The sequence below is a fragment of the Muscardinus avellanarius genome (assembly GCF_963383645.1).
Source record: "Muscardinus avellanarius genome assembly, chromosome: 12".
In the NCBI taxonomy this organism is placed as follows: Eukaryota; Metazoa; Chordata; class Mammalia; order Rodentia; family Gliridae; genus Muscardinus; species Muscardinus avellanarius.
Window position 1 is genome coordinate 30,563,246 of NC_137798.1, and position 26,806 is coordinate 30,590,051.

Genomic DNA, 26,806 nt, shown 5'->3' on the forward strand with positions numbered 1-26,806 from the left:
CTACTAGCTATTGTGAATTTATTATAAGCTCTAGTACATGTACTTCGCCAGTGGCCACTGTGAGGGATACAAGATCCGGAATAAAGCCGTAGGGGTCACAATTATGTGTCCCACGCTCGAGCTGGGAGAGTTGTGGTTAAGGTTCATGCTTTATTTATACAGAATAAACAAACCCGAGGCTGCTCCAGCTCTGTCCTTCCTCTCACACCTCTGGACATGGGCTCCACTGGGCACAGGCTGGAAACCTCAGGGTCTGAGGGTCTCCAAGTCTCTTCCAACTGCTATTCTGTGACCAAGGAAGGTCACACATATGACACTGCCATGCACAACACAGGGAGAGCCCAGAGAATTTAATTATTTTCAGAATCAGATTTCTTGTGGATTCTAAATAAATATCTATTTGTGCCAAATGGTGAGGAAACAGGAGAACTTAGAGGATGTTTCTCATTACTGTAAGTTTTCCAAAGGTGAGGGCAGAGCCTATTATGTGCCCGAGAGAGAGAGAGAGAGAGAGAGAGAGAGAGAGAGAGAGAGAGAGGTTGGGCATCAAGTGTCTGGCTCACAGACTGCAATAACTCCAGGTTGCCAGCAGAGGGAGGGATTATGTGTTTCCTGCCTGGCCAGGGTGAAAGGGGCTGCAGAGCCATTCCTGGAAAGTGTTGCCTGAGCCTCTTAGTGATGCTGGGCTGGAACCAGGGCTTCAGCCGGCCCTACCTAAGTGGGAAGTGGGAGAGTCTGGTGGGCTGGAAGCCCATGTATGGCTGGGACAGACTCAGGGAGATGAGAGAAAGCCTGACTTAAATCAGGGTGGACTGGAGGGGTAGGAGCTGGTGGCCAGAGGCACTCAGATGGCAAACTGGGGCTGGAGTAGAAAGGACAGCCAGAGAGGAAAGATGACGTAGCTCTATGCTGGGCCTCTGATGTCCTCAGAGTGGCATCTCAGCTCCGAATCTGCAGATAGTCCTGGCAGGGGTGGTAGGGAGCCAGCCCCTTGAGACACACACACACTCACACATACACCCCTCGGAAAGGGAACCTAGTGCCTATGGCCTGGCCCCCGACCTCACAAGTGAACTCAGCCCCGTTCACTGCCTGCTTTATTCTCTGACCTGTTGATGGGGGCTTGATGAATGTGGTTGGCTTAGAGATGGTAAGGAATTCCTAAGGCCTAGAGAGACCCAGTTTTGGAGAGCTAAGTAGCCACGGTGTGTGACTAAGTGTGTAATGACGCCTTGCTAATGCCTGGAACGCCTGGTTGTGCGGTGGGGAAGCCGGCCTTGGAATGCTGAGCATAAAAGATAAATGTGTGGTTGAGAAGTCACTGAGAACCGGGCGTGGTGGCACATGCTTCTAATCCCAACATTCGGGAGGCTGAGACAAGAGGATTGCGGTTTGCAGCCAGCCTCAGCTACTTAGCGACACCCTTTGCAACTCAGTGAGACCCTGTTTCAAAATAAAGAATAAGAAAATAGGGCTGGGGGAAGGGTGTTGCCCAGAGTAGAATGCCCCTGGGTTCCATCCCCAATACAGAAAAGAAAAAAAAAAGAAAAAAAAATTAGTATGAGGTAGGGAAGCAAAACCCAGAGCTGACAGCAGAGGGCAGCCTGGGGCAGCAGAGCTGGCACAGGCCTAAAGCCACGCAGAGAGTAAGACTTCAGTCACGTTCACTATAGAGCTGTGTTTATTACAACCCCGCAACTCTTACTGCCACCCCCACAGGATTCTTGTCTCTGCTCCAGAAAAGATGCCCTGGAGGAAGGTCAGTCTCAGTCTCGTGCCTGGTGTTAGAGGTGCTTCATGGTTTTCTTAATCCAAGACAGGAATTGGGAGACCTTGATGAAGACTCCTGGAGGGGTCCCATTTCTTTGTGCATAGGAGAAAATGCCCTGGGCCCTTCTGTTACACACGAGGGGGCCCCCGGAGTCCCCCTGTGGGCAGAGAGAAGCACAGGGCTGGCCTCCTCCTGGTCCTGCCCACTCTGCCTCCCCAGGGTTGGGTGGCCTCTGTGAGGGGCCGGGGCGTTTGAGACGGGGCCCCCTTTGCCTCCCTCAGCCACAGGCCTCCAGCCTGACCTGGACTTTTCTTTCCAGTGACCCAGGCTATACCTCTCCCTGCCATCTCGGGGACATTCTGGCAACAATGTTTCTTTGGGATGAATGATCCTCCCCAACCTCCCACTCCTGTTCACCAGGGAATGGACTAAAGACAGGATTCTTGCCTCTGCTCCAGAAAAGATGCCCTGGAGGAAGGTCAGTCTCAGTCTCGTGACTCCTGAGGAGCCCAGGCTGCCCAAGCTCTGCGCCGAGGGCAGGAAGGCAAGGCCACTCTCAGACCCCGGGCTCCCCAAAGTTCCTCTCTTGCTGGGTTCTGTCTTAGAGACACTGGAAAGCCCACCTTGAAACCATTCTTGCTTTTCTTTGGGTCCCCCACACAAATCTCGGTGTGGCAGCTGTAATATCTGGGGAAGAGCGAGGTGCACTCCAAGTCCTCCTGCACGGTCAGCTTCACCTCCTGCAGCGCAGTTGCTAAAGAGCCCGTCTGGGTCATCTGTCCCCAGCCAGCCATACTGCACACAGTCCCGGGCTTCAGGTGGGCCTTGCCCTGGGGCAGCCTGAGGGGCCTCACAGCCGCTGTCTGCTTGGCCTTTCTCTTCAGCTGATGGGGAAGAGGCAAGAAAGCCCAGCTCAGACAGTGGCCTCTGAGCCCGGACCCAGTGGTGGTCAGGATGGGGGAGGGAAGTGGGCCAGCTGGGCGGAGCAGCAGGGGTGTGTTCACCTTCAGTAACATGATGTCCTTGGAGAAGTCATTAGGATTATAGTCTGGGTGGCGGATGGCTCTTCTCACAGGGATGACCTGCTGGGTCCTCTCTAGTTCCTTGATGTTGTGGGCCCCCAGGGTGACATTTATTGAACTGCACAGGGAGCAGAGTGGGGATAGGAGACCCAGAGTCATAGAGGATACCGCCCAGAGCTGTGAAGAGCAGGCTCCAGCTGGGCAGGCCTCGGGCTGCAGCTGAGAGAAATTGAGGCCCCCAGCGCCAGGGTTGAGTGACTGTGCCCTCTACTTCTCAAGGACACTAGGAGTAGGGCTTCCCAGGGCTCCCTCTGGTGGTTAGGGAGCATTGTGAAATTACCCCAGCGAGCGCTGGGATCCTCAATAGACCCTTTCAGCCTCCCTCACTGCGGTCGACTCTCTGCCCTGACACTTGCTCTCGCCCCTCATCCCGTGATCCCAAAGCTTACCTGCCCTGTTCCCCAACCTTTCATCCACTCAACCCTGCTCTCTGATGAGCTTTCAGGGGCTCACCTGGGAGCCCTGCAGAGGCTGTCATCCGTGGGAGAAGACAGGGGTCCATGTGGGGGTCCGGCACTGAGGGCTGGCTGCCGCTCCTTACCTTCCCCAGCAGTGAGCAGCTGTCAGCACAAAGTCTTCTCGCACCAGGACACCACCACATCTCTTCCTGTGCCCTTCAGCTAGAAACTGAACAAATGCCATGTAGGGGCGGGAGTGGGGCTTGGCCTCGTGGCCCCCGATGATCTCCTCTGAAAGAAAAGGTTGGAAGATGGGGTGACTGGGAGCGGCTGTGGTCTGGAGGGACCCAGAAATGGTGACTGAGGATGCACCCCGTAGGCAGCAGGGGTGGGGCCTGTGAGGTCCTGTAGGCGGCACTCTTTGCTGGCAGAACCTCAAACCTCAGAACCCTGCTTGAGAAGGCGGACACTGTGCCTGTCCTCCACCTTCTACTGTAGGCTCATATGTGGAGTCGATGGGTTCTACCTTCATGGCAGCAGAACCTCAGAGGGTCCTGGGCAGCAGGCTTTGATTCCTCCTTTCCTAGTGAGCCTCCACAACTTCTTTTTTTTTTTTTTTTTTTTTTTTGGTACTGGGGAAGGAACCCAGGGCAATCCTACCTCTGAGCTACACACTCAGTCCTATTTTTTTCTTTATTTTGAAACAGGTTCTCACTGAGTTGCAGAGGGCCTCACTAAGTAGCTGAGGCTGTCCGCGAACCGTGATCCTCCTGTCTCAGCCTTCCAAATGATGGGATTACAAGTGTGCACCACCACGCCCAGCTAACTTTTCTGAGCCGCTGCTAACATCCTGATTGATGTTATTTTCTAATAACCTTCTGATGAGCTTTTGAAGTTGGGTTTTCTAAAATTGTCATGTTCTGGGGCCCAACACATCCTGGGTTCTCCACAAATGTTCTTGGCTGCATGAATCCATGATCTTCAATTGGCCTTTGGCGAGGGCCTGGTGGGAGTAGTGCTGGTGGGATTCAGGGCCATAGAGATGTGGGAGGAGGGTGTTGTCAAAGACTGGGGTGCAGCCGGGGGCCTGAGAAGGCAGAAGGGAGAAGCCAACCAAAACTGACTGCAAAGGCTTAGATAAAACCAAGGCGACAGAAGAAATTGCATGTAGACGGTGCCATGTTGGCATCTCTGCCTGTCACAAGGCATCTAGCCACCTCTGAGCTCAGTTGCACCCTGAGCTTCTCTCCTGGGAAGGAGGGAGGGTGGAGGACACTGAATAATGAAACCACAGACCCCCTCCCCCCCTGTGGCTAGGCTATCTGAACTGCCCTTTTTTGGATTGGAGTGAGGGATTTTAATTATTTCTCTTTTTGCAGCTTATCATCTACCAAGTGTCTTTCTTAGGACAACCTACTCTTCGAATGATGGAGAGCAAGTCTGAGAAGAGGCTAACACCTGTAAACTTTCTAAGGAATGACTTCCTTTTCACCAATCTTGTTGAGTTTCTAGCCAGTCTCAGACTTCTAAGTCTAGGTTTGGAATAAGAGCTGGGGTTCAGAAAGTTTCTGGGTATAGATTGAGAATAAAAATTCCTGGCCGATGCTGGGCAAAAATCAAGGGTATAGGGGATTCTGAAAGACAAGGCTCAGGCCTCTGAAAGAGGGGTGATCACTTACCTGTCTCAGCCCTAAGGGGCAGAAGCAAGATCACCAGGAGCAGGAGCGGTAGCATCCTCCCAGGAAGGCTGCCTCAGTCAGAGATGCCCAGGTCAGAGCAGACAGCCCCGAGGGGCACGGAGGAGGCACAGGCTCAGTGACCTCACAGATGTCTCCTTCCTGTGCCCCTCTGGCTTGATGGGCGTCATCATCAAGGCATTCTGGTTTAGGTGAAAATGACACCGTGGCCACAAGGTGAGTCACAAGGCGAAAGGAAGAATAAAGAACAAGAAGATGGTAGGTGTTGAGGCTGTGGCTGCAGCTAGTAGATGGGCTGACACCCCTCAAGCTCCTCAGTGGCTGAAGGAAACCAAGACTTTCTTTTTGTCTCAGCTTGTGAGTCTTCTTCCATTTTAATATGATCATGAATGATCATTTAGCAGGCTAGATCCAGAGATAAGAGAAGCATGGATCCTGTCCTCAGAAAGCTAATAATTGGCTGAAGTAGACTGGAAATCTGCGTGTGGAACACTGGGCTATGGTGAAGTCTGCCTGGTGATAGAGGCAGAGGCTGGCCTTGCTCTGTGAACATGTGGAGTTGAACACATCCAAGTAACAACCTGGTTTCCTATCTTACCATCATCACAGCCTCAAAGTTTGAAATAGTTAGAATTTAATCTTTAAGAATAAGTATTCCGGGACAAAGTGAGTTTCTCTTATTTCACAGGTTTGAATAAAAGTCCTGGACTCAATATTCACTGGGTCAAAATGGATCATCTAATCGATTAAAATTGTGTGGCCTGTGCCGCAGGGGAGACGGACCAACCCCAGAGTGCCTGCGGATGTGGGAGGGAAGTCCTGTTACCGACGGGCTCAGTCCTTGTGGGAGGGGCAAGTCCACTCGCGGCCGGGAGCCTCAGAAAGATGGGGCAAAAGGCAGGTGATGTCCTGCAGAAACTTATCTGCAGCGATTCTTTCCCCTCTATGAATTCCCTAAGTTTTTAGGTACGACGTTTGGGAAAGAATCTGAGGCGGACAAAGGCTTCTTGAGCCAATGACACTATATTACAAAAAACTCCAAAATTTATACCCTTCACCAGTAAAGTTAATAATAAGAGAAAAGGGAGGTGGGTGTAATCATTGTGAAATAATAATGAATGACATGTAAACAAAGGTAATAAAACTAGTCCTTCAGCTGGCTGTTGGCCTTCGAGAGATTGACTCCGGATTCTTTTCCAAGGTCTTTGCAGATAAGCAGTCCCAGGGGGCCACTTCCCAAAATAAACAAGCATGGCCAAGGCTTGGGGGTTTCTCGGGGAATCTTCTTTGGCTTTCTTGGAACTTTCCATCTTTTGGGCTCAGTTCATATAGCAAGTGTGGAGAGATGTGGTGACTCAGGTGGATGTGATGGAGTTTCTTCAGGTGTTGGCATCTTATCTTCTAAATCTGAAAGCTTAAGCAAACTCACAACACAGTTTGGCAGACAAAATACCACAAACAACACCACAAGGTTCTTGGTTTTAATTGTCAGATGTATTTCCTTAACTGCTGAACACTCTTCTTTAGACACAAGCCTATTAAAGGTCTATCCATCTTTAATAATCCATTTCCCTGTCACAAACCCTCTGCAACCTGCTTCTAACTTTCTAGTTCCTTTCTTTCCCAGTTGGGACTTTCTTATGATAAGCTCTTCTTCATGCAAAAATGCTTTTCTTACTCTTACGGTATTTCCTTTCCTTCATACATATATACTTAAAACGTCTGTCCTTTATTTTGTCATATTCATTTATAACCCTGCGGTCAGTCTCTGTCTCCAGGAATATTTACACTGGGCGTAAAAGTCACCAATCTTTCTCCTTGAGTCTATTGTATTTGGGCAACTAAGTTGTTTATCAACTAAATTGCTTTAAGGTCACACACAAGGTTTTTATCTTTTCTGTCTCTAGGCAGGATCTCAAGGGTAAACAAAGTTACCTTAAACTGAGCTACCTTACCGGAGTTAATAGCTTAACCTAAATTAGTGATTGGAATGAGGGTCGGAGGCCATTTGTGATTGCTGCAGCTGGAATGCTTATCACAGCATCTGAATTCTGGCCAGTTTTTATTATTATTGAGCAGAGCCAAGGACGTTTAGGCAAATTATTAGAGATTTTATTTCCACGGACTCAATTTCATCATAGTCCTGATTTCACATCATTGGAGCAATTCGTGTAGAGAGTTAAAAGAATAATAGTAAAAGTGGGGGGTACTTTGGCCAGAGACGACACCTCCTTCTCGGGGCTTTTTGCCGAATTAACTATGTGGAGTGGGGTCTCAACACATAGATGCCGAGGCAGCAGGATGTCTTGGCAAAGTCCCTTCAAGAAACGCTAATTACTGTCACTTGGTAATGGAGAAATGGATGCTGATCATTCTAATAATATTGTCCACCAACTATTGTCTGTCCATTGTCCAGACAGCTCTGTCTCTGATGGTCCTGAGCTTCCCAATCACAGTATGTCCTTAAAAATTGCAGACAATGTATCTAAACACTTTCCCCCATATGAAGATAGAAGGGAAAGTGATGGCCAGGAAGGCATGAACTCTAGTCCCATCCAAATACAGGGAGGAGCAGCTCCTTTCAATACCTGTGGAAGGAAGTGCTCTTGAACATCAGTGAAGATCTCTGGGTGGTAGGATCTCAGTAATTTTAATTTTCTCATTTACATGCTTTGTATGTAACTATCTTAGTATGTATATGCATTACTTTTATGCCCAGAATTATTTCCCATTGTCTAAACACACAGATCAATGGCAAATATTCAACAAAACCATTTATTATCTTCAGTTAAGTTTTTTTTCTAAGGTGGTGGTTTAAAAATAAGGTTGATGTTGTATTGAAAAGTGACAGAAAATATCACCCAGTATCCATAGGATATCAAGGCAAATTTTCATTAAAATAAATTTACTATGGAAAAACACACATATGTGTATGTATATATATCTCTATATAAAATATTCTTTTGCTAGTGATAATATCAGATATATTCTTTGGTATGCTATATTTAATCACTTAATCTAAAACATAATAAGTGCTTCATGATAGTATTAAAATATATTATAAGCATGTTTTATTTAATTAATTAATTAATTAATTTATTTATTTATTGGTGGTACTGGGGTTCCTGGAAACCCTTCTACCTCCGGGATACACTCCCAGAACTATTTTCACATTTTTATTTGGAAACAGGGTCTCCTAAGCCAGTGCGCGCGGCTGGCTTCGAACCTGCGCGATCCTCCTGTCTCTGCCTCCCAAGCATGGGGATTACAAGCGTGTGCCACCACGTGTATTTTTTATTTAAATATATTAAAATTAAGCAAATAAAAAGATTAAAATTACCAGTGACAACTACCATTAAAATTTTGGTGTATTTTTCTGCTATTAATAAAGTCTTCTGATATTTAGTTAAAATATATGGAGTGCATTTTTTTCTTTTTTTTTGAGTGCATTCTTTTCTAAGGGAAGAGAATAATTCCATTTATAGCATTATTGTTTTTATTTTTTATTTTTTTTTTGGTGGTACTGAGGATGGAACCCTTCTACCTCCGAGTTACACTCCCAGACCTATTTTATATTTTTATTTGGAAAAAGGGTCTCTTAAGCCAGCGAGGCTGGCTTCAAACCTGTGCCATCCTCCTGTCTCCGCCTCCCAAGTGCGGAGATTACAAGTGTGCGCCACCACGCCCGGCTTGTTTTTACTTTTTAATAAAGTTTGTTGGTTCGTACAGTTCACATATGCAGAAAAACTATGGAGATGAAGAGTTCTCATAAATGCCACACCCAATTTTGTGATTATTTTTTATTTTAGTAGGTATATTGTTACAAGTGATGATATTGATGTATTATTGTTAACCAAAGTCCACAGTTTATTCAGCTTTCTCTGGTTTTTACCTAGTTTCCTTCTTCTGATCTAGGCTTCTATCCAGGAAGCCACACTTCAGTGTCACGTCTCTTTAGGCTCCTTTTGGCTGTGACAGTTTCTCATACTTTCCTTGCTTTTACTGACCTCTACATATCCCTTTATTGGGATTTGTCTTCTCTCATAATGAGGTTGGAGTTATGGGGCTTCAGGGGAAGACCACAGAGGTAAGCTGCCATTTTCACCATGCTTTGTCAAGGTTACTTTCTGTCAACATGATTCATGGCTGCTGATACTCACCTTGAGCACATGGCTGAGGTAGCATCTGCCAGATTCTTTGCTGTAAAGCTATTCCTTTTATTTTATACTTTTATTTTTGGAAGAAATTTACTATGTTCAACCCACACTTAAGGAGTGGGGAGTTAAATAGCATAATTTTTAATAATTACATTTTATTCTAATAGGGATGTAGCATGTAAACACAACATAATTTACTTAAAGCAATCCCCTTTTACTTTCTCTTTTTTTCAACCCGTATTAACAATGTTGTTGAACAACTCTCTATAAACATCTTTAAATATTTATCCAATTTAAAAAATAAGTGCTTGCTGGGCATGGTAGCGCATGCTTGTAATCCCAGCATTTGGGAGGCTGAGACAGGAGGATAGTGGTTCGTGGACAGCCTCAGCTACTTAGTGAGGCCCTCTGCAACTCAGTGAGACCCTGTTTCAAAACATAAAGAATAAAAAAATAGGGCTGAGGGTGATGCTTGGAGGTAGAATGTCCCTGGGTTCCATCCCTAGTGAATGAATGAAAATAGAGGTAGGGAGTTTAGAAGGGAGGTAAAAACACCAACTGGGTTATCAGAGACCGCTGCTTTATTTGGACCCGACCCGGCACCCTCCGGGGAGTCAGCCGGCTATGGAGGAAGGGACTGATGGGCCATGCATCTGGAGAGCTGTGCATAGTCCTGATTGACCGACTGAGTCGTGTAAGGGATCAGAAGCACCGATGTTTTATAGGCATGCTGATTCTCTCGTGACATCTGTAGTCTCACGACCTCTGGAGTCTGTCTGGTGATGTTTGGAGTCTCGTAACACCTGAAGTCTCACGATATCTCTGCTTCTGGCTTCTGGCTTCTGGGGTCTGCCTCGTTTCCCTGCTGAGGGGTCATGTGGGGGAGAAAGGGGGTACCTGACCTATCATCCCGGCCTTTTGGTGATAATGGGTGGAGACTGATTCCAAGCTATTTCCTGCTGTCAGGGGACATCATAGGGGCCCCTTGGCCATGAGAGGTCAAGTCCTTTGGAAGTGGGCAGGTGGGAGTATGGCTGCAGCGGGAGTTGGAGGTTACCCTGGACAGCTTGGTAATGTTTGTTCAAATAGACTTTAACAGAAGAGGAGTTATGGCTGTCTGGCATCCAGAGAGGGAGAGCACCATACTATATAAACAAGTCAACCTGCTAAAATAAAAACATTAAAGAGAATTATGCTGAGAAAAATGAAGCTTAGTGGGCCCCAACACTTTACAAGAGAATTTGTCATGAGGTTGTTGTAATGGAGCCCTTCTTAGCCGAGTAAGGTGATGCCAGTTGGGGTCCCCCAGCAGTTTCGCTGCATTAGGTGTGGTGAGGATCACTGTAAAAGGACCAGTCCACTGTGGTTGGAGATGTTTTGGTTGAAGCGACTTGAGGAAGACTTGATCCCCTGGCTTAAGAGCCTTGAGTGCCAGTTGTGGAGCTGCTTCTTCAGTCCTAGGTTGGGGAAGATATCCATCAGCATTTTGCCTAAGAAGATGCCTGAGAAAAGACAAGTAAGGGAGACAGGAAGCCAAAGGAGGGGGGTCTGAAAGGAGAGCGTGATTAAGCAAAAATGGTGACTAGATAGCAATTCAAAGGGGCTCATGAAGGTGGGGCTTTGAGGGGTGGCCAGAGCTAGTAGTAGTTAGTTCAGGCCACAATACCCGCAGCTCCAGAGTTTTTTTTTTTTTTTAGATGGTTTTTAAGAATCCTATTCATCTTTTCTAACTTTCCTGATGACTGCGGTCGGTATGGGATGTGGAGCTTACAAGAAACACCAAGAGCTTGTGCCACCTATTGAGTAACCTTAGAAATAAAAGGTGGTTCATTATCAGACTGTAAGGAATTAAGGAGTCCAAACTGAGGGATGATGTTCGAACATAGAACATTGGCCACCATGCTGGCTGTGCCGTCCTTTGAGGGAAAAGCCTCTACCCAACCTGTTAGGGTGTCATCTCTCATTTGGTGAGTAGGAAAAGAGGGGCAAAGGCCTCCTTGAGGAGAAACAGCAGCACAAGTAGAACAGGAGGCACTGACTTTACTAATCAGCTGATACAGGAGAGGAGAATAAAACAAGGGGCTTAAGAAATGCTAAGCGCCGTAGGTCCCACGTGTAGGGAATTATGTATTAGGCTAATGACTATCTCCGGCCCAAGGCTCAGGCAGAACAATTTTGTCCTATTAAAGAGGGCCTGTAGTGCATGGCAACTGGCTTACCAACTACCTTGAGAGTTACCCTGGGCTGTCAAGGATGATCAAGGTTGAGGAGTCTGGGAGCTGTCAGTCTTCGGCCAGGCTGAGTAGGGATAGTGGCGGGGCCTGGTCTGAAAGGGTGGTCCTCCTGTGTTGAGGCACCTGGGGCTCACCACTTTTCCAAGGGCACTTTTCCAGTGGCCCGCCTGGCCGCATGCTGGGCATGGTCTGATTGGTGGGCGTGGCCTTGCTGAACTTGAGACAGGCTCTTGAAGGTAATTGTCATTGTTGTCCTCCACCCCTAGGTAGCACTCCAGAGGGCTGAGCCACCACTGCCAGCCACAGGGTAGCTACCAGGCCTCAGGCCTGCAAATCGGCCTTTTGGCAAAGTTGGAGTATATGTTCTTCTCTGCCTGTTCCTCTCTGGAACTAAAATCTTTATATGCATTGTTTGCCAAATCTCAGATAGGGGTTTGAGGACCGTCCTCAGCCTTTTAAAATTTATTCTGGACTTCCGGGAAGATGGCGACCGAGAAAAGCGGGGCTTAAGAGCCCTGCTAACAACTAATCTCCATTACCACAAAATCGGCGCCTTTCATAGCCAGAAAACACCATCACCAGACAAACAAAAAAATCACCAGGCTCAAGAGAGAAAGGGGACTCAGAACAAAGCTCAGAGCCACAGAAGAGATACACCAGCCTCACGCCCGAGGACGTGGCAGCAGTGCCTTACTGCCGGCGGCAGCGGCGAGTTACCGGATGGCTACAGCGAGCCAAGGTAAGCCGCTGCGGAACAGCCGGGCGGGATTTTTCGGCGCAGGGAGCATCTAAAGCTCCCAGTGGCTGAGCTCAGCACACGCTGCAGGGACTCAGAGCAGAGCTCAAAACCAGAGAACAAATACGCCAGCCTCATGGCTGAGGGTGTGGCAGCGGCGCCATATTGCCACCGGCGGCAGCAGCAGCAAATTCACCTAGTCCACTACAGCTCGATCTGCGATCTGCGTACTAAACAACAGTGAGTCAAATTGTGGGCCCCAGAGGAGAAATCCCAGTACTGCACTCCCAGGGACTTGACCCAGTGGGGGATTGGTGGTGGCAGAGATATCACACCATAGAAGAACGCCCAACCTGGCACGCCCCATAGTCTAAAGCAGCCTCTATCGACTCCCTGGGTTTGAAACTCTGTGATACAACCCAGTAAAGGAGTAGTGGGGTCTGAGATACCACAGACTCGAGATCCAGAGCACCTTAAGTGAAGTCTTAGTGACCCAAGGGAAGAACCCAGAGAAGGCACAAACTTCCGAAATCATGGGAAAGAGGAATAATACTGGAGCAATGAATGCCCACAACCCCACAACATCAGAACCCAATAAAACAGAAATTCAGAGATTTCTAGAAGATCAAATCAGAAAAATAACTGTAGAAATAATAGAGGTGTTTTGAAAAGAATTCAGAGAGAGCCACAAAAAGATAAAGGATGCAATTAATGAAGTAAAGGCCTCAATCCAAAGTACAAACAACCGATTAGACCACGTGGAGAATAGAATCTCGCTCTTAGAAGATGAGCAATCCAAAAATGAACGCATAGTTTCTAATCTAGAAAAAAATATCCGACAGCAGGAATCTGACATTGAAGAAATATGGGCCCATTTTAAGAGAGCTAACCTAAGAATAATTGGAATAGAGGAGGGAAAAGAAGGTGAAACCAAAGGGATCAACAATATCTTCAAGGAAGTAATAGCAGAAAATTTTCCAAACAGAGCAAGAGGTCGATACACAGGTCCAGGAAACTTATAGAACTCCCTTTAGACAGGATCGGAGAAGAGGATCCCCACGCCACATAATTGTCAAAATGACCAATGTAGAAGCCAAGCAGAGAATCTTAAAGGCAACAAAAACAAAGGACCAAGTGACATTCAGAGGCAAACCAATTAGAATCACTCCAGACTTCCCAAAGCAAGTCATGAGAGCCAGAAGGGCTTGGAGTAACATATTCCAAACTCTGAAAGAAAACAACTTCCAGCCAAAAATTTCCTACCCAGCAAAACTTTCTATCAAATTAGATGGAGAAATAAGAAGCTTCCATGACAAACAGAAACTGAAGGAATTTATGTCTTCAAAACCAGCACTAGAGAAAATACTCAAAGAGATTAACTACAAAGAAGAAATAGGTAACACACACCAGAACCAGAGAAACAAGAGTTTCCATCCAACAGACAACTAAGATTAGGTATTTGTGGAGATTCATTATTTATGTTAGTCTTTTACCTATCTCTAAATTGTATTGTTTGCTTTTATTGTTGTTAATTTTTAGGAATTCTAGTTGGAATATTAATATACCTTCAGATATAGCATTTAGAAATATTTTATCCTATTCAATCAGTAACTTTTAACTCTGTTTACATTGTCTTTGGATATACAATTTTTTTTATTTTTTAGGGAGTTTGTATACTCTTCTGTTGCCTGTGCCATTGAAATCATATCCAAGAAATCACTGCCAATTTCAATGTTGTGAGATTTTATGACCCAGATTTTCTTCTAAAATTTATAGTCTTAAGATTTATATTTAGGTCTTTTATCTATTTTGAGTTAATATTTGTATATGGGATTAGGTAAGGGTCCAATTTTATTCTTTTCCATGTAAGTATTATTTTTCAACAATATTTAGTTAAAAGATTATTATTTCCCCCACCCAATGTTCGTGGAAACCTTGTCAAAAATAACTTGACAATATATGAAAGAATTTAGCTCTAGGCTTTTATTTAACTCCAATGGTTTATATATCTGCCTTTAGAACAGTACTACACTGTTTCAATTATTGTAGCTTTATATGGGTTGAAATCAGAAAATATATATCTGCTAGCTTTGTTCTTTTTCGAGATCGTTTTGGGTATCTAGAGTCCATATTCTATATTAGGATAGATTTTTTTTTCCTGAAAAATAAATATATAAATATATGATAGTTTCACCTAAAAAAAGAAAAGAAAAAAATATAATCTGGTAAGAAAGAAAGCAAAAAGAAATATTGAAATGTTATCTTTAAGTTATCAAAAGCTTGGTATCAGACAAATGAAACTGTTATGTGCGATTATCATTTTAAATTTTGGATAAATTGCTATAATACTAGATGTCAACCACTAAGCCAAGCATGGGAAGGAGGGATGGGGAGGAAATGGGGTGGGGATCAGGTGGGGGCTGACTGGGCGATGTGTGCATGTATGTCTACAAAAGTTTTTTGTATCCCACTATGATGTATGAATACAGTGCACCAATAAAAAATTAAAAAAAAATTTATTCTGAATATCAGGGGCTGATTGCCCAATAGAATGAGTTGCCAGTACCACAGATCCTGACTCAGTAGATGGATCTAAGCGTGTATAGAGGGTAAAAGTCTCCTGAGTTGGTCCCTTAAGGGAGGATGACTGGGGCGGGGCGGGGCGGGGGGAAGCGGGTTAGAGTGGGAGACTGTCCTAGAATAGGATGGTGACCAGGGTGGTGAGGAGAGATCCTGTGGATCAGGATCCTCAGAAAGAGGTGCCTGTAACCCAGCTGGGTCAGACACTGGCATCCACGTATCAGCACAAAATTACAACTGTGCCTGTGACTCAGCAAAATTGCAGGCTGGAGCGGGTGACCATGAGTTAGCCTGTAACCCAGAAAGACCACCAGGTGGTGTCTGTGCGCTGTCACGTGGTGACCAAGATGGCGACTGTAACATCATAAGGTAGTGACAATGTGCCATCACAAAATGGCGGCTGACAGGAAAATGGCGGCTGATGAGGGAGAGCATTTGCATGGACAGGAGTGCAGGAAAAAGAAAGCGTGGACATAAAGACTTCTGACCATTTACCAGAGTGCTTGTAAAAGTTGCTAATCATTCTTGGGCCACTGCAACCCATTATCCAACTCATATTAACCAGACAGATGCTCAGGGCATATGTCTCTGCTAGTTTGGAGGTTTTATTTCCCATAATTGGTCTGCAGGTGAGAATGAAGAACAGGAAACAGGTGTCTCCATTTTCTTGATCAATCATTTGGAAATGGGGGTTAAGAGATCGGGAAAGACATCTCAATACCTTCTCAAAACCGAAGGATGACCTGGTCATCCAGAGGACAATGGGTCACCAAAAGATTGGATTTTGGGGGTACCAGTGGATCGGCAGAGGACCCAAGAAGCCAGAACCTGCTGACCAAGGGAAGGGGAGGGAGCTTACCCTGTTTGAAAGACCTCTGCAGGATGTAGGAGCACTGAGCCTGAATAGCGGCAGTGGGCACACAGCTGTGGGGTGCGTGGTGAGGCCTGAGTGGCTGCAGTGGCTGGTGCAGCAGGCAGCCAGTGTGGCAGGCAGCCAGAGCAGTGGCACCAGAGCGTGGTGGCAGCAGCCAGAGTTCAAAGCTTGTGCAGCAGTGGGCAGCAAAAGTGAATGGTACAGGCTGCTGTGGTGGTGTTGGTGGTGGTGGCAGCCATGCACTGGCCAGCCAGACTGGTGCAGGGCAGGAGGAGCTGCCAGCTGCAGCCACGGGCAGAGGTTCTGGCAGCAACCGCTAGGCTTGGAGCCCGAATGCGGCTGCGGTCTGCACTTGGTGGCAGGGGGTGGAGCCATGGCTGTGGGCCAAGCACTGGCACAGGACCTCACGGGCGAGCAGCTGGTGGGTTGGAGAGTTTGGGGCTCAAAAAGAGAGAGAAAGAAAAATAAAAGGAAAAAAATACAAAAAAATCATTCAGACGTCCTGGGTTTTGGCACCAATTACATGAATGAAAATAGAGTTAGGCAGTTTAGGAGGGAGGTAAAAACACCAACCAGGTGATCAGAGACCACTGCTTTATCGGACATGACCTGACACCCTCTGGGGAGTCAGCCGGCCATGGAGGAAGGGAGCGACGGGCCACATGTCTGGAGAGCTGTGCATAGTCCTGATTGATTGACTGAGTCATGTGGGGGATCAGAAGTACCGATGTTTTATAGGCATGTTGATTCTCTTGTGACATCTGTAATCCTGCGACCTCTAGAGTCTGCCTCATGATATCTGGAGTCTCGTGACACCTAGAGTCTCATGATATCTCTGCTTTTGGCTTCTGGGGTCTGCCTCCTGTCCCTGCTGAGGGGTCACATGGGGGAACGAAGGGGGGATCTGACCTATCACCTAGTACTGCAAAAAAATGCCTCAAGTAGGATCAGTAAATCAAATTATGCACATTTTAAGGATATTTTTGTATTTGTTGTTAAACTATTTTCCAAGCCGGGCATGGTGGCGCATGCTTGTAATCCCCACGCTTGGGAGGCTGAGACAGGAGGATAGCACAGCTACTTAGTGAGGCCCTCTGCAACTCACTGAGACCCGGTTTCAAAATAAATAATAAAAAATAGGGCAGGGGATGTAGCTCAGAGGTCAAATGCCCCTGGGTTCCATCCCCAGACCCGCAGAAAAAACAAAACCTCAAAACAAACAAAGTATAAAATAGGTCTAGGAGTATAGCCTGGAGGTAGAAAAGTCCCTGGTTTGACCCCCCAGTACCCAGTATCACTATATATATATATATATATATATATATATATATATATATATACACACACACACACACACACACACACACACACATATATATACATATATATACACATATATACATATATATATGTATATATATATATATATATATATATATATATATATATATATATAATCAGCTTGGTAAAGTGTCCTCTTGGAATTTACATTTTATTTTATTTTTATTTTTTGGTGGTACTGGGGTATTTTTATTTTTTGGTGGTAAGGGTTCCTGGAAGCCCTTCTACCTCTGGGCTATACTCCCAGGCCTATTTTATATTGTTTTTATTTATTTGGAAACAGGGTCTCTTAAACCAGTGAGGCTGACTATGAACCTGTGTGATCCTCCTATCTCTGCCTCCCAAGCATGGGGATTGCAAGCGTGTGCCACCATGCTCAGCAGAATTTACATTTTATAACATATTTGGGAAACACAACATGTTTAACTTACAAAGAAGCCCGTAATAATTAAAATCATAGTTGCATAGAAGTTAACATTTATATATATATTTATTTATTTTTTATTTTTTATTTTTGTGGGTCTGGGGATGGAACCCAGAGGCATTCTACCTCCGAGCTACACCCCCTGCCCTATTTTTCAGTTTTTATTTTGAAACAGGGTCTCGCTAAGTTGCGGAGGGCCTCACTAAGTAGCTGAGGCTGTCTGTGAACCGCGATCCTCAGCTCAGCCTCTCAAGAAGTTAACATTTATATTAACATAACTTTTACTATTGAGATAAAATTTAGAAGTAATGGCTCAGCTAGATAACTATAATTACAGCTCTATGTAGGTTAACAACATTGAAAAAACACATAGAATAGATCTAGATCTATTATAAGTTTAGGGAACAGTGTTAATAATCAGAAATAGGCTTATTATCTGATGAATAGTGTTATCTCTATTATACAATAATAAAACATTTATTTAGTGTCTCAGTCAACATCCTTACTACTATAATCCAAAAGAACTGACCACACAACTTAGAGGAAGGAAGATTTATTTGCTTACATTTAGTTGGAGATTCTGTGTTCAGTCCATATGGACCAGGGTCTGAAGCTCAGGATATGGCAGAGGGAAGCAGAGAGAGGGAGAGCAAGGCTCTGCTCACACATCATGGAGGCTGTAAGCCAAAGAGGGAGGGAGGGAAGGAGGGAGAGAGGGAGGGAGGGAGAGAGAGAGGAGAGAGAGGAGAGAGAGGAGAGAGAGAGAGAGAGAGAGAGAGAGAGAGAGAGAGAGAGAGAGAGAGAGAGAGAGAGAGAGAGAGAGAGGAGAGGACCATATATAGTACCCAAGACAAAACCTCCAGGGATACTTCTGTAGTAATGAAGCCCTGCTTTTAATATTGCTACCTTGTGTTTACCCTTCTGTTGCCTGTGCCATTGAAATCATATCCAAGAAATCACTACCAATTTCAATGTTGTGAGGTTTATGACCCAGATTTTCTTCTAAAAGTTTATAGTCTTAAGATTTATATTTAGGTCTTTTATCTATTTTGAGTTAATATTTGTATATGGGATTAGGTAAGGGTCCAATTTTATTCTTTTTCATGTAATTATTATTTTTCAACGATATTTAGTTAAAAGCTTATTATTTCCTCCACCAAATGTTCATGGAAACCTTGTCAAAAATAACTTGACAATATATGGAATAATTTAGCTCTAGGCTTTTATTTAGCTCCAGTGGTTTATATATCTGCCTTTAGAACAGTACTACACTGTTTCAATTATTGTAGCTTTATATGGTTTGAAATCAGAAAATATACATCTTCTAGCTTTGTTCTTTTTTGAGATCGTTTTGGGTATCTAGAGTCCATATTCCATATTAGGATAGATTTTTTTTCTGAAAAATAAATATATAAATATATGATAGTTTCACCTAAAAAGAAAAGAAAAAATATTCTCTGGTAAGAAAGAAAGCAAAAAGAAATATTGAAATGTTATCTTTAAGTTATCAAAAGCTTGGTATCAGACAAATGAAACTGTTATGTGAGATTATCATTTTTAATTTTGGATAAATTGCTATAATACTAGATGTCAACCACTAAGCCAAGCATGGGAAGGAGGGATGGGGAGGGAATGGGGTGGGGATCAGGTGGGGGCTGACTGGGCGATGTGTGCATGTATGTCTACAAAAGTTTTTTTGTATCCCACTATGATGTATGAATACAGTGCACCAATAAAAAATTTAAAAAAATAAAAAAAATATTGCTACCTTGTTTTCATGAGATCAAGGGGAACATTATAAATTCAAATTATCACATTTAGTCAAAGCAAACAGATGTAAAACAGGTTTTATTTATTTTTATTTATTTATATTTTTGGTGGTACTAGAGATGGAATGCTTCTACTTCTAGGCTACACTCCCAGACCTATTTTTTATATTTTATTTGGAAACAGGATCTCTTAAGCCAGCAAGGCTGGCTTCGGACCTGTGCAATCCTCTGCCTCTGCCTCCCAAGTGCAGGGATTACAAGCGTGCGTCACCACACCCGGCGTAAACTAGGTTTTAAATAGCAGGTTTTAGTCGGGAGTGGTGGCACATGGTGTAATCCCAGTATTTGGGAGGCTGAGATCGGAGGATCACACAGGTTCAAAGCTAGCCTCAGCTACTTATTGTGTCTCTCAGCACTTAGTGACATCTTGTTTCCAAATGAAATATAAAAAATAGGTCTGGGAGTGAAGCCTAGAAATAGAAAGCCCTGGCTTCTATCTCCAGTAACACCCCCCCCCAAAAAAAATGGCAGTTTTTTTTTTTAATATTCGCAAATATATAGATGGCAGAAGTTTCAAAAACATCATTAACCATTTTATATGCTTAAGGTCATATACAATGCACATTGAATAAAAGGGCAGTTATTGGCTACCTTGCATGGTATATATTGATGCTCGGGTTCCTGGAAACCCTTCTACTGCTGGGCTACACTTCCAGACATATTTTTATACTTTTTTATTTGGAAACAGGGTCTCTTAAGCCAGCGCGGCTGGCTTTGAACCTGTGCGATCCTCCTGTCTCCGCCTCCCAAGTGCGGGGATTACAAGTGTGCACCACCACGCCTGGCATATATATATATATATATATATATATATATATATATATATATATATATATATATGACACACAGCATATTTAGCTTTCAAACACACACACATCTTTAGTATATATATGTATCTTTACCCTATATATAGATATATAGGGTCTCAAATATACTATACTACAGCAACCCAAAGTAATAGTTCTTTATTCAGCGTGAGTTTAATAGGCTGAAAAATAGTCACTTAAACCTTGAATCTGTTAAGATAAAGTTTTCTAAGTAATCTGAGGCCTACCATTACAGTAAACATAAAACATCATTTTTGTATTTTTTTTGGACACTGGGATTGAACCCATGGGCATTCTACCTCTGAGCTACACATTTAATCCTTTTGATTTTTTATGTTGAGAGAGGGTCTTGCTAAGTTGCTGAGGCTGGCTTTGAACCTTCAATCTTCCTGTCTCAGCCTTTCAAGTACTGGGATTATAGGCAGGCACCACTACACCTGGTTTAAGAGTTTATCCTGATTAAAACACAATCTTTCTCTACGTTAGTTCTTAGTGAATGTTATTAAGATCAGAAAACCATGTTTTAAATATTAAGAACATTTGCCGGGCGTGGTGGCGCACGCCTGTAATCCCTGCGCTTGGGAGGCAGAGACAGGAGGATCGCGCGGGTTCGAAGCCAGCCGCGTGCGCTGGCTTAGGAGACCCTGTTTCCAAATAAAAATATAAAAATAGGTCTGGGAGTGTAGCCCGGAGCTAGAAGGGCTTCCAGGAACCCCAGTACCACCAAAAAAAAAAAAAATAAATAAATAAATAAAAAAAATATTAAGAACATTTGAAATCATCTTAATAAAATAAAATTTTCTCTTTAGATCAGTTTTTGTAAAATTTTACCAAGAGCAGATAAATCTCAAGAAAATCTAATTGTTTTAAACATAGAACTGATGCATTAAAATTGACTTTTACAAAACCCTTTAAATAATCTCTTTTAATTATAACCAACTTTATTACACATATAAAATCTCTTTTATAAAATTTATACTTTCAAATCATTTACAACTTCCTCAAACCCTCTATGATTTGCTTAATATTCTTCCTTTTGTTCTCCCCCCTTCTCCCCCCACTATGGGATATCTCAATGCTTTTCTATCTAAAAGCATTTCCCTCTTCCTTCTTCTATCTAAAAGCATTTCCCTCTTCCTTCTAACTTTCTTCATTAAAATACTTTCACATACCTATAAATATCTTCTGTTTTGCTTCCTTTTGTCTTAACAATTTTTAAACTTACATTAAAATCAATCTTTATAAAAAGCTTTTAATTCAGAAAATTATTTATTTATTTATTTATTTATTTATTTATTTATTTATTGTACTAGGGGTGCAATCCAGGGGCTTTTATATCTCCAGGTTATACTCCCAGAACTATCTTATATTTTATTTTGAAATAGGGTCTCACTAAGTTGCTGAGAGCCTCACTTAGTAGCTGAGGCTGGCTTTGAACCTGTGTGATCCTCTTGTCTCTGCCTCCCAAGCGCAGGGATTATAAGCATGTGCCACCACGCCTGGCAAAGTATTAATAATTTTTAATAATTTGTAAACAGTTGGCTGTGTGACCCTAATGGGCTCAGATATTTCAACTATTTAAGTTTTTTCATTAACGAAGACACTGCACCCCTAAGTTTTATTATTTTATATAGTTTAGGTGAAAAAATATCCATACAAATAAATACAACTCCTAAGTAAAAGCCTGTTTCAAGTAAACATAAAAAGGAGGCTGCAGCTCAGGTGTTTAATCTCTAGCTCTCCCCCAATTTACAGTAGGCTAAGAAAGTGACCTCCTGCCCCAGGGCTTCTCAGGCAACTCGATTTCCAAATCTGCGTTTATGTTTTGTTCTGCTTTTTTTTTGTTTTGTTACTGGGAATTAAATCCAGGAGCATCCTACCTTGAGCTATACTTTCAGCCCCTTTTATTTTTTTGTTTTGAAACAGGGTCTTGCTCATTTGCAGAAGCTGGCCTTGAACCTGTGATCTCTGGTCTCAGCTTCCCAAGTACAGGGATTCCTGCCATGTACCACCACACGTGGCTTAAATTTGTGTTCTTTTTTAAAAAAATTTTAAAGTTTTCTTTAAAAACATGTTTATTGGTGCATTGCAGTTGTACATCTTAATGGAGTACAAGATGGTAGAGGCATAATGCACACATCACCCCATCAGCCCTTACCCAGTTCCCACCCCATTCTGTGTTAGTTATGCTGTCATATGGGCACCGAAGTGGGGTTGGGTAGGATTATAATTATAGAATAATTAAGACAAGGGGGCAATATGGGTGAGTGGTTCATGGAGAGAGCATCATTTTTCCTGGGGACGTGTCTCCCTATTTTTGTTGGAGCGGGACAGGGCAACTGGTATCAACATGAAATAATTTCCTTTTCTGGAGGTAGAAAGTGGGGTATGTTGGTTGGGGAAACAAATATCAAATCAGAAGTGTTAGCAGATGGCTGCTGGATGTAAAATCGTCAGTTTTGGAAAGTTATTTTGGCGAATAAAAGAATCAATCACTTCTACTTTAGAGATGAAATTTTATTAAGTACATGATAGTCTTTCTTCCACCCAATACACTTGGACCTGTGCTCCAGAGATGACGAGCTCCAATCAAAGAGGCATCTCAGTCTTGTCCCTGTAGTTTGGTGGGTCTATCTCATTGTATTTTTAATCCAGAGCAGAAAGCTTGAGATCCTGGTGTAGACACCTGGGGGTGACCCACCATCTCCAGAGGACACAATGCCCTGGGCCATGTTGTTACACACGAGAGGACCCCCGGAGTCTCCCTGTGGGCAGAGAGGGGAAGTACTGAGCTGTATGTCTCCCCAGGGTGGGTGATTTCTGTTAGAGGGCTGTGTGTGTGTGTGTGTGTGTGTGTGTGTGTGTGTGTGTGAGAGAGAGAGAGAGAGAGAGAGAGAGAGAGAGAAGAGAGAGAGAGAAGAGAGAGAGAGAGAAGAGAGAGAGAGAGAGAAGAGAGAGAGAGAAGAGAAGAGAAGAGAGGAGAGAGGAGAGAGGAGAGAGGAGAGAAAGAGAAAACAGAAGTAAGAGAAGTAGGGAAGACCTTGCCACCTCCCTCTTTCCCAGTGCTCCAGCCTGACCCTCAGTATTCCTTCTGGTTGACCCAGGCTAGATCTATCTCTTCAAGCCGAGGAAGCCTCTGGCCATGGAAAGGCTATGGTGCTGTCAGTCTCTATTGCCTTGGCCCCACTCCCCAGGAATGAAGGACCAGACACAGAAGTAGTGGAAGGGCTGAGCATATCGAGGTGCAGTTACTTCCCACTGCTCCGGATCTCCTCAAAGCTCTGCTGTACCCACCCAAGATAGGGCAGGGACAACGCTGGTGACTTACCTGAACAGAATCCTTCCTCTGTTTTGGGTTCCCCGCACATATCTGGATGGTGGGATCGTATGTATAGCGAGCTCTGCACAGCTGGTCATTTTGTATTTCAAGGTCTACCTCATGCAGTTTCGTTGTTTTCTCCTCCATGCTGATGCGTCCCCAGCCAGGCACACTGCACACCATCCCGGGTGTAACCTGGTCTCTGCTTGTGGGCAGCTTGAGGAGCCTCACCTTGTCATTCAGGGAGGCCTGCTTCTCCAACTAAAGGCAGAGAAGGAGATTTTTTTTTGGGGGGGGGGTGTGGGGATGGAACCCAGGGGCTTTCAACCTCTGAGCTACACCCCTGCCCTATTTTTTATTCTTAATTTTGAAACAGGGTCTCACTAAGTTATGGAGTGCCTCACTAAGTAGCTGAGGCTGTCTAAGAACTGGGATCCTCCTGTCTCAGCCTCTCGAATGCTGGGAGTATAAGCGTGCGCCACCATGACAAGCTGAGAAGGGAGAATCTATTGAACCACTGGCCCACATAAATTCTAGACAGTCATGGGGTTGGCTTTCTCATGGCTCTGTGACAAGAGAAGGGGTCCTAGTAGAAAGGGGGGTGAAAATAGGAGGTCGCAGAAATCCCAGGCTTAAGAAATGCAGGAATTAGTGGAGCGATGGGCCTCACCTGCAGTAGCATGATGTCATTGGATTTTGTTTGAAAATTATAGTCTGGGTGTGGGATGGCTCTTCTCACAGGGATGACTTGCCAGCTTCTCTCTTTCTTCCTGATGTCGTGGGCCCCAAGGATGACTTTTATTGACCTGTACAGATAAGAAACGAGAGGAGAGGAGTCAAGAGGAGAGGAGCGGGAGAAAGAAAGTCATAGAGGATAGAGCCCAGAAACCATGAAGGAAAATGGGTATCCCAGGGCAGGGCAGGGCAGGGCAGGAGGAACTGTAGGGGATGCAGGCTCTGGGGACGAGCATCCCTGTAACCTTTGCTTCTTGGTGGCCAGGTGGGTTCTTGGAGCAGATGTCATGCTCAGAGCCCAGTGTCTCCAGTAAGACTCTGAATTTCTCAGCTTTGCATGCTGGGCTCCAGGGCACAAGTTCAGTCTCTTCCCAGCCATCTTTAATCACTATGTTCCTTCTATGTAACAAGGCACTTGCACTGACATGGTCCAAACGTTCTCCAAACTATCCTCTTCTCCAAGGACCTCTTCTGTGCTACTAAGGGGCTCAGATTTTCAGCTCCCAAGAAAAGTATTTGCCATAGGATATGTACAGAAGGGTGAGGGTACCAGTGTGAACTCACATTCCTTTGCAGTGAGCTGCTGTCAGCACAAAGTCCTCTCGCACAAGGAATCCCCCACATGTTTCCCATTCATCCAAAGTCTTGATCCAAAGAAATGCCATGTAGGGTCGAGAATGAGGCACTGCCTCATGGCCCCCGATGATTTTTTCTGAAAGAGAAATTTATCCTGCCTTCGGTGTTCACGGAAATAAAAGCTGAAGAAGAGGAGAAGGGATAAGCTACAGGGAGGGAAGGAGTAGGGTGGGTGGTAGTGTCCACAACAGGCAGCAGCAACCAAGAAGGGAGTCCCCAGGGACCACTCCTGCTTCAGACCTTTGTGTGGACATCTAGGATTTAGGTATGGATCAAGCAGTGATGTCTGTATAATGTTGGAGAATCAGGCCTCTGAAGTTTCCTGGTCTTCTGTGCCTTCTTGTTTTCCACTGAGATACCATTGAGCTGCTACTGGTTGCTGAGCATAAAAGCTCAAGAGGCCCAGTGGCATTTATCTCTACCTATTAGAGCCAGGCCCAGTCAATGTCACAACTGCATAAAAGAACAGCTCCCAATTAGCCTCTGGTTGAGAATTGAGTCAGATAGTACTGGTGGGATTGTGGGCAGGAGGGAGATTGGGGCCTGACAGTGGCCATTACATTCATCTGAAACACAAAAATGACCAGAGAGAACTTGAGGCTGAAGGAAGGGAAAGATATGTGTCGTGGGGATTAGGATTCCCACAACTCTGAGATCACATCGATCCTAGGCATCTTTCCTGGGCTATATAAGAATGACAAAGTTTGGAGAAGGGTGTAGAGATGGAGAGTTGATTTTAAGGGATTCAGGTAAAAACTTAGTGGGCCTTATCTTGATGACAGATGCCAGCCCCTTTCTCTAGCTCCCCTTTTTAGGGCAATGAGTCATTTCTTATTCCCATTTCCAATATCCTCGAGCCTTATAAGATGGTCCTGCTTACCAGATGACAAGTTATGGACAGAGGAGGGCGTCGGCGCTTGCACAGACTAGACTTCTGCCCTGCCATCCTGATGTGCTTCTACCCAGCATGAGATGTGGTCTTTGGGTAAGATCAGACTTGGTGTTCAGAAAGTTTCTGAAGATATGCCAGAGCCACAATGTGTCTGAGGGCAGCCTCTGAGAGGGCTGGGGGACGGGGTTGGGCCTCTGTTGGTGGGGATGGTCACTCACCTGCCTCGATCCTTGGGCACAGAAGAAAGGCCAGCAAGAGCAGGAGTGGCTGCATCTTCCCAGGAAGGCCGGCCTCCTTTGAGCGGTGAGTGCTTCCTTCTTGACTTCTAATCCCCACTGTTCCCTTCTGGGGTTGTAGAGCTTTCGACTGAAGACTGTCTCAGCCTTGCACGAGTGTCTGATCAAGACCTGAGACCCAAGAGTAAGGACATAGTCACCACATGAGCACCCATAGCTTTATATTCAGTGTTGACCACAGAATCAGAGAACAGGAACTCACCGCCCCATGTTTGCGGTGGAGACATTGTAATGGCCAGTGGTGTTTCCTGTGCCTCGGAACCCTGGATCTCATTAGGACAGACCCAGAAAGAACTTCATCTCCTTGGGCATCAAGATGATCATTTACAGATGGCTCAGGGATTTTGGAGATGAGATTTTTGTGGAAGGCTCAGGGATAATGGCTCAGGGATAATGAAGACAAGATTCCTTAGCTCAACAGAGGACACAACAGAAACATTAGAGATTAGAAAAGGACGGCAAAGGTGAGGTCACAGGTGTGGACACAGTGGTGTGGGTGTACTGCTGAAGAGGGTGCATCGCAGCAGCTAAGAGTTTTGTGGGTTCAAAGAGTAAGAACATTGCCTGTGTCCAGGAAGCTTGGATGGTTCAGGGTTGATGGCTAGCTCGCCCTTGCTCCCCTCTGCCTCAGTAGGGTTGGCCTGAGACCTGGGGCTGGAGCCACACCCACTCCTTCATGGGCGCCTCTGTTGGCTGCTATTTGGGAGCTTCCTTTCCTTTCCTGGGGTTGTTCCTTTGAACATGGTGGTTGGCTTTCCCAGAGTAGTGTTTTCCCAGTAATGGGAGCCAAGGAGAAGTCATGTCCTTACACTCTAAAGCCCAAGCCCACATTAAAAAGGAGGTTTCCATGGACCTTGCCTCTGAGGGGAGTGCTCAAGTCATGCTGCAAGAAGAGCTGGTGGAACAGAAGATGTCCAGGTGCAGTCATTTAGGAGAGAACTGTCTGCCATAGGCTTTAGGGTGTTTAAGTGAAAGAAG

The 26,806-nt window shown here is 44.8% G+C and overlaps 1 protein-coding gene across 2 annotated transcripts; it reads right to left on the reverse strand.

Annotated features, from left to right (window-relative positions):
* Positions 1 to 1,784: 1,784 nt before the first annotated feature.
* On the reverse strand, positions 1,785 to 25,805 carry LOC308271133 (granzyme H-like; the record flags this gene model as incomplete). Of its 2 annotated transcripts, none has more annotated exons than XM_080707275.1 (5): positions 1,785 to 1,928; positions 2,395 to 2,655; positions 2,776 to 2,911; positions 3,395 to 3,542; positions 25,751 to 25,805. In XM_080707275.1, 5 exons carry the CDS (start codon positions 25,803 to 25,805, stop codon positions 1,785 to 1,787), a joined length of 744 nt encoding a protein of 247 aa, XP_080563401.1. The 2 variants fall into 2 exon arrangements, with proteins under 2 accessions (XP_080563401.1, XP_080563400.1); XM_080707274.1 differs by lacking the exon at positions 25,751 to 25,805 and adding an exon at positions 4,931 to 4,985.
* Positions 25,806 to 26,806: the final 1,001 nt, after the last annotated feature.